The sequence below is a fragment of the Mus caroli genome, chromosome 16 (assembly GCF_900094665.2).
Source record: "Mus caroli chromosome 16, CAROLI_EIJ_v1.1, whole genome shotgun sequence".
Taxonomy (NCBI): domain Eukaryota; kingdom Metazoa; phylum Chordata; class Mammalia; order Rodentia; family Muridae; genus Mus; species Mus caroli.
Window position 1 is genome coordinate 7338818 of NC_034585.1, and position 6217 is coordinate 7345034.

Consider the following 6217-nt stretch of genomic DNA (forward strand, 5'->3'; position numbering starts at 1 on the left):
TCTGGCTCCAAAAAAGTACACAAGGCAGAGTGGGGAGAGGAGGGACAAGTCAAGCCAGCATGGCCCATCATCCCTCTGAAATGCTTGATGGCTTGCAGAACCACCACTCCTTCCAAAAACTCGGAGAGCCCTGGCCTCTCGGCCCCACCCTCTTCCTGGAAGTAGTTGTGGTCAGAGAAGCAAAGAAGTTTCCTCTCTGTCATCCATTTCAAATTGATGCAGGATGGACAGTTAAAAGGCCCACCTCTCCAGTCCAGGAATGGTCTGGCATCAATTACCTACCTGTCTCTCAGTTTTCTCCTCTGTATACTGGGGGCAGCACAGGACTCAGTGTCAGGGGCTGTCCCTGTAGGACTCCATCACAGGGATGCCAGAGACCAGGCACCATCTTCCCAGTCATAAACCACAACTAGCCTGGAAGTTTGGTCTCCATCACGATGTCCGACCCCCCAGCATCCCGAAGACTTCAAGAAAAGTCAATCTGTATACCCCGCTCCCAACCCAGGACGTTTGGCCAAAGCATACGCTCTAGGAATCTTTGTTTCTTTTAAAAAAAAACTTTCATAATAAAGTTTATTACCTAAACTGGCTGTAAAAATATAAAATAGGATATTCTGCACAGCAGAAAAATGAAGCCAGAGACCCTCCCCGACCCCTGGTTTGTGCAAAGATACTGGGAATATGTAAACATGGAGAGGTAGGAGTGGAGTTCAGGTCCTGGCCCCAGACACAAGCTGCTACAACCAGGGGGGACCCGGAGGGAGCACCAGGAGGGGAGCACCCCCACCCCCCCCGAGAGGTGGGATGAGGTCTCCAGCCAGAAGTGGGAGGCATCTCACCCTCCACAACCACTCCCTCCGACCCAGGCGGGGAGGGCTCCCACGTGGTTCCAGAAAAATAATAATAATTAATAATAAGAAATAATAAGGCGTCCCCACTTAATGCTGCGGCACAGCGGCAGCCGGTCAGATCTGGAAGGGGAAGGAACTCAGGTAGTCACGGAGTACCGGGTTAAGAGGGATGCGCGCCAGGTTCTCGCGACCCACGGCGGCCACGATGCGCTGGCGACACAGCTCCTGCAGCGGCCGCACGCGGCGCTGGCGCAGCGGGGCCCCCAACATGCGGCGCGGCGCCGCCACGTAGTGCTCCAGCAGCTCGAAAAGGCAGTCGAAGGTCTCGCGGCTGCCGTCCAAGTGGAAGCGGCCGGCCTGGAAGTGCACGCGGATGCTCGTGGGGCCCGAAGCCATCTTCACGCTGAGCGCGAAGAAGCAGTTTCGTTGGCGACTGTCGCGCACCAAGAAGGTGCCCACGGGCTCGGCACGCAGCCGCTCGTGCGCCCCGTGCACGCTCAGGGGTCCCCAATAGAAGCCGCAGGCGTCCAGGAGCGCGCTGGTCCGCGTGATGCGCCGGTAATCGGAGTGGGAGCGGAAGGTGCGGAAGTGAGTGTCGCCCGGGGCCGGGGCCGGGACCGCGGGGCAGGGCCGGGGACGCACGGGGGCCGCTGGCGAGGACGAAGACGAGGACGAGGAGGGCTCTGGCCGCCGTCTGGGCTCTGCTGCCGGGGAGATCGCATTGTCGGCTGCCACCTGGTTGCGTGCTACCATCCTACTCGAGGGGCCAGCTGGAGGGGTGGGCCATAGCGTCCGGGGCTGCGCTGATGGGGGAGACAGAGGCAGTGAGCCGGGCGTCCGGGTGGCACAGGCCGGCCAACAGACCCCAAGGAGCGAGAGCGGCACGCAGAATCCGCCTGGAGCTTGAGCCTCGGTGGGCTCATCTGCGAAGTAGGCCGTTCCTGTATGCGGAACCCTTCCAGACTGGCGGTGGAGCCCTGCCTCCCCGCGCGCGTGGAGAAGGGGGCGTGGAGAGGGGCCCGACTCCCGGCCGTCCCCGCTGGTGGCTAGTCGCCTCGCGGCTGCCGCCTACTGGCCACGCCGGGGACTGGAACCCGGGCGGAGGATCAGGGCTCAGGGCCGGAGAGGAGGGGCTGTCGGCGCCCCGCGCGCGCGAGGGGCCGCCTGGGCGAGCTGGGGGGTGGGGGGGCGCCAGAGGCGTGGCATCCTCGACCCTGCCATACAGTCTGCGAGGTTAGTCCTGCCGGGCTCTGCTCCCCGTCCTCCCATCCCCTCCCGCCTGCTCCCTCGCAGCTGCCTTGGCTCACCTGGCGGCAGGACGCGGGGAGCCGCGGCTGGGGGCTCCGGGGCGGCTGTCGCGCATGCTCCGGGGCTAGGAGCCGTGCCGCTGCCACGGCCGCAGTTCTCTCTGCTGCTGCCCGCCCCTGCATCAGGCTCTTAAACCAGGCAGGCCCCGCCCACAGGTCCAGCCCACCCCCGCTTTCGGTTTCTCTTTCCGGCAAGTCTTTCGGGTTCTCTCTAGACTCCTGAGGCTCTCCCTGGAGACGGTTCCCCTAACTTGGTTTCGCCTCGCACCTTCCCACATTGGGACCTCAGGGGTTCCGGCTCCAACCGGAATCTTCTGTTCCGTGCCTGGGGTGCTTAGGACTTGGTGCCCGCTCTTTTGCTCTACCTTCGCCCCAAATCGCAGCCCGCCGTGTGGGATGCTAGCGCGGGGCTGACACGCCTCCTCCCCTCCGGGTGTCTGCATTCTTCTGGTTAGGGCTCCGCCTCGCCTGGACCCTATGTTCCCCAAGCAGCTCCTCCCTGCCAGGGTCCTTCCTGCCCAGGACCCGAAGGCCTTGGCAATCTCGACCCTTCTTGGAACTCGGCTAGCTAGTCCTAGAGACCTGTGGGGCCGCCGCCCTCCTCCAGAGCCGCGTGCGGGCCCCTCCCGTTGGCCATTCGGCCTGGCCTTGGCTTGGGCTTCCCAGGAAGCGGTGGCCTGACCTCAGAGGCTTCAAAGGAAGCCTAAGGCGGTGCGGGAGGGGCGCCCCCGCTCCCGGCTGAGTTCCTCGGAAACCGGGCGGGGTTGGGCTGGGTTCCCAGGGGCTTGGACTCACTCTCTGCACTCTTACTACGTGGGCAGCCGGAGAAACTGAGGCCCCGGGCGGGGCTGTGATTCCAAAAAAAGCTGTAATCCCCAAACTTTGCCTTCCTAGCCTCTCAATCTTACAGACCTGGTCAAGACTCCAGCAAGCATCTGCCTGCACAAGGGTTCCCATGCCCCGTGCACACCTTGGCTTGGGATCCAGGCAGTCAGACCTATCATTAGGACACTGTGGTTTCGTGATTCAGTTTGTCCTGAAAGGCCAGGAGTGGGTGCCTGGCTGGCGATGTTTATGAATGAAGGAGGATGAGGTTCGCGTGCAGGCTTCCCTGTGCTCACAGTGACGCACACTGCCCTCTACAGGTTTCTCTGTTAGCTGTCAGGCGGCTCCTCTGAAGCTCTGAGACCAAGTCCTGGTCTCACCCAGGCTGAGTACAGAGCGCCATATTTCATCCTAAGCACAACCAAACTTATCTTGTGGTGCTTGAATTTGTGTGGCTGTGGCTGGTAGTGGGTCACTAGTGAGGCCTTTGATGTTCCCATCAAAGATGCTGAGCAGTGCTGGCCAGGAGTGGTGCAGCTGTGGTCAGTCTAACCCTTGGTTGGCGATGGGGATGGATAAAGGCTGAGCTTGTAGCACTGCCTCCCTGTAGCGTGTCTCAGCCTAGACTGGCCTTCAGGTCTTTCTGGTCTGGCAAGCATCACGGATGCTTGTTTTTTGCAGTGCTGGGGACTGAACACAGGGCCTTGTACCAGCCTATTTTAGTAGTACTTGGGTTGGTGAACTCCATCCCCAGACTGTGCTTCCAGCCCAGGCAAAGTGTGAGGGAAACCTCTTGGGGTACAGTATCCCCTTGGGACTTGGCAGGCTTATTGGTGCTGAGGTGGGTGGTAAGGCTGGGCTGGCTCCTGCAGGCCTGCCTCCCTGCCAGCTCTTGGCAGACCTTTTCAGAAGAACCCTATAAATAGAGGGTTCCAGGCCTCCACCTCTGCCTGCTCTCAGGAAGCTCTCAGGAAATCTACCCTCCTCAGTCAGAGGGTGTGTCCTCTCGCCCCACCCCTGGCTAGCCCTCTCCCATCCATCACATTCCAGTGATGCAGTCTTTGTATATATGCCGGCTCGTTGCCCCTACCCACGGATGGTATAAGGTCTCCTTGCCTTCCCTTCCATCTAAGGTACAGGGTGAGTCAAGCTGTCTTTGGACAACTTGGTTTCAGTTTCTAAAAGTTGCGAAAAAGAAACATGCTGAGCTGTATAGCTGCTTCCTGACCCACCCCAGGGGTCCAGAGAGCCCGGTGCCCACTGTACAGTGGCTGCCATTAGAGGGTCCTGCAGGCTTGGATGCAAGACGTGGTTCCATAGCCTAGCCTGCAAGCCACCTTTTTCCAGCATTCAGTGTCCTGCTGGGAAGTACTGTCCACTGCCCCTGTGTGATTTTGAAAGTGCCAACGCAGATGGGAGAGAGGGAGGGACTGGGAGACTGTGCGGTGAGGTAGATAGCCTGTCCCACTTCTGGGAAAGCTCCGGGAAAGTCCTTGTTCAGTTCCCTGAACTTGGTCTGTTAAGCCAAGCAATGCTGCCTTGCTGTCATGTCTGCTGTGTACACTTGCGTGCAAGCATCCCTTGTGGATAGGAATGCTTTATTTAAAAAGGCTGACTCAGGCTGGAGAGATGGCCCAGCGGTTAAAAGCACTGACGGCTCTACCAGAGGTCCTGAGTTCAATTCCCAGCAACCACATGGTGGCTCACAACCATCTGTAATGGGATCTGATGCCCTCTCCTGGTGTGTCTGAAGACAGCGACAGTGTACTCATAAATTTTGTTTTTTGTTTTTTAAAAAGCTGCTGACTCAAGACTAGTCTTCCAGGGTACAAGCTTTAATCCATGTTGCATAGAAATTGCTGCAGTGACATGTTCCTGTAACATCATCATCCCAACAGTCCCCTAGTGATGGCTATCTCATTTTGGGATCAAATGGACACAGGAACATCCTGGAGTGCGTCACTTGTATCTTCGCCCTAAAAGACAGGAATGGAAAAAGGACCTTTAATACCTGTCTGCTCCCCCTCCACTTCCCCCAGTCCATTCCACTCTCCATCTGGAAACCGATTGAGTGCGTGATGCTCAGGTAAGCCATGACCGCCTGGGCAGCCTTGCAGTGTTCCCTTGTCCCTGCTCCCCCTGCAGGTACCTGAGCTACGCCTCTTAGCTCTGTGAGTCCGTTTCCGCCTCCTGACCGCCTTTCTCTTGCTCACTTTCCCTTCAAAGGTCTTCCTGTTCTTGGGGCAGCTCCCGCGGTGGCTGGGTCTTGCAGGTGAGTGTCGAGAGTGCACGGATGGCTTGGGGTGCTTCATGGGCGGGCCAGGGCTGGGGCTGGAGCTGGAGCCCGTGTGGCCTGCCTGGCTGCAGCTCCGGCAGTGGTGGCTGCAGGTGCACTGATTGCACTGGTTACTGGTGTGACTTTGAGGCCGCGAGGAGCTGTGGGGGTGGGGATGAGTGGTGGGAAGGCTCTGCATCTTGGTGTCCATGGGAGGCCACACTCGCAGGGCAGAGACTTCCTCCTCCTCCTCCCAGCAGGCCCGGCTTTGGGGAGTCCCCACAGCCCCTAGTTATATAGCTGGGCCGATTATGATGGCATAGGCTACAGAGGGTGACAGGTATGACAAAGCCCTGCCTCTCACCTTAACCCAGGGCGGGGCAGCTTTTAGGGTCCTGTTGGTCAGGTCAGATTGTGCTGAGCCCACATCTCAGATCTGCAGCTTTCTTGTTTCACCTCTGTGTGTCCCTTCTTTCTACTCCAGTCCTCCCAACTAAGTAATTGTACCCTTCTCACGGTGGCATCAACGCCAGGAGAAGTAACAGAGGATTTATATCATGAGGTTAGCTAAAGATCAGCCTGTAGCCCGTGCTTGAAGGCCTCAAGACAGCTGCAGAGTTCCATTTTCCACCCGGCCACCTAGTGCCTGGCCTATCATAGGAAGTATAGCCAGTGTGTGGGCAGCGAGGCACTGTGCCCTGATTGGATAGCATCTTAGACCAAAGGCTTGCAGGGTGATTAGGAGCCCAGCAGCTGGGAGGTTAAGGGTCAGGTTCACAGAACTGGTCTGATCTTGGGTATCCCATGGGCTCCCTCAGTCTTACATGACACCCCCCCGCCATTCTCAGCCTGGGATGCTTTGAATCCCATTCTCAGCCTGGGATGCTTTGAGTCCCATTCTCAGCCTGGGATGCTTTGAGTCCCATTCTCAGCCTGGGATGCTTTGAGTCCCATTCTCA

At 58.5% G+C, this 6217-nt stretch overlaps 2 protein-coding genes across 2 annotated transcripts; both read right to left on the reverse strand.

The window, feature by feature from the left end:
* Window positions 1–549: 549 nt before the first annotated feature.
* Socs1 (suppressor of cytokine signaling 1) lies at window positions 550–2258 on the reverse strand. The gene is made up of 2 exons (XM_021185365.1): window positions 2159–2258; window positions 550–1654 (listed from the first exon to the last, which is right to left on the reverse strand). Exon 2 carries the CDS (start codon window positions 1602–1604, stop codon window positions 966–968), a length of 639 nt encoding a protein of 212 aa, XP_021041024.1. The 5' UTR covers window positions 1605–1654; window positions 2159–2258; the 3' UTR covers window positions 550–965.
* Window positions 2259–4797: 2539 nt separating this feature from the next.
* On the reverse strand, window positions 4798–5535 carry Tnp2 (transition protein 2). The gene is made up of 2 exons (XM_021185460.1): window positions 5133–5535; window positions 4798–4959 (listed from the first exon to the last, which is right to left on the reverse strand). Exons 1-2 carry the CDS (start codon window positions 5467–5469, stop codon window positions 4943–4945), a joined length of 354 nt encoding a protein of 117 aa, XP_021041119.1. The 5' UTR covers window positions 5470–5535; the 3' UTR covers window positions 4798–4942.
* Between the last annotated feature and the right edge of the window lie 682 nt (window positions 5536–6217).

Coding starts and splice junctions, on each gene's coding strand:
- Socs1 (XM_021185365.1), bottom strand. CDS start 1,604: ATGGTAGCACGCAACCAGGTGGCAGCCGACAATGCGATCTCCCCGGCA.
- Tnp2 (XM_021185460.1), bottom strand. CDS start 5,469: ATGGACACCAAGATGCAGAGCCTTCCCACCACTCATCCCCACCCCCAC.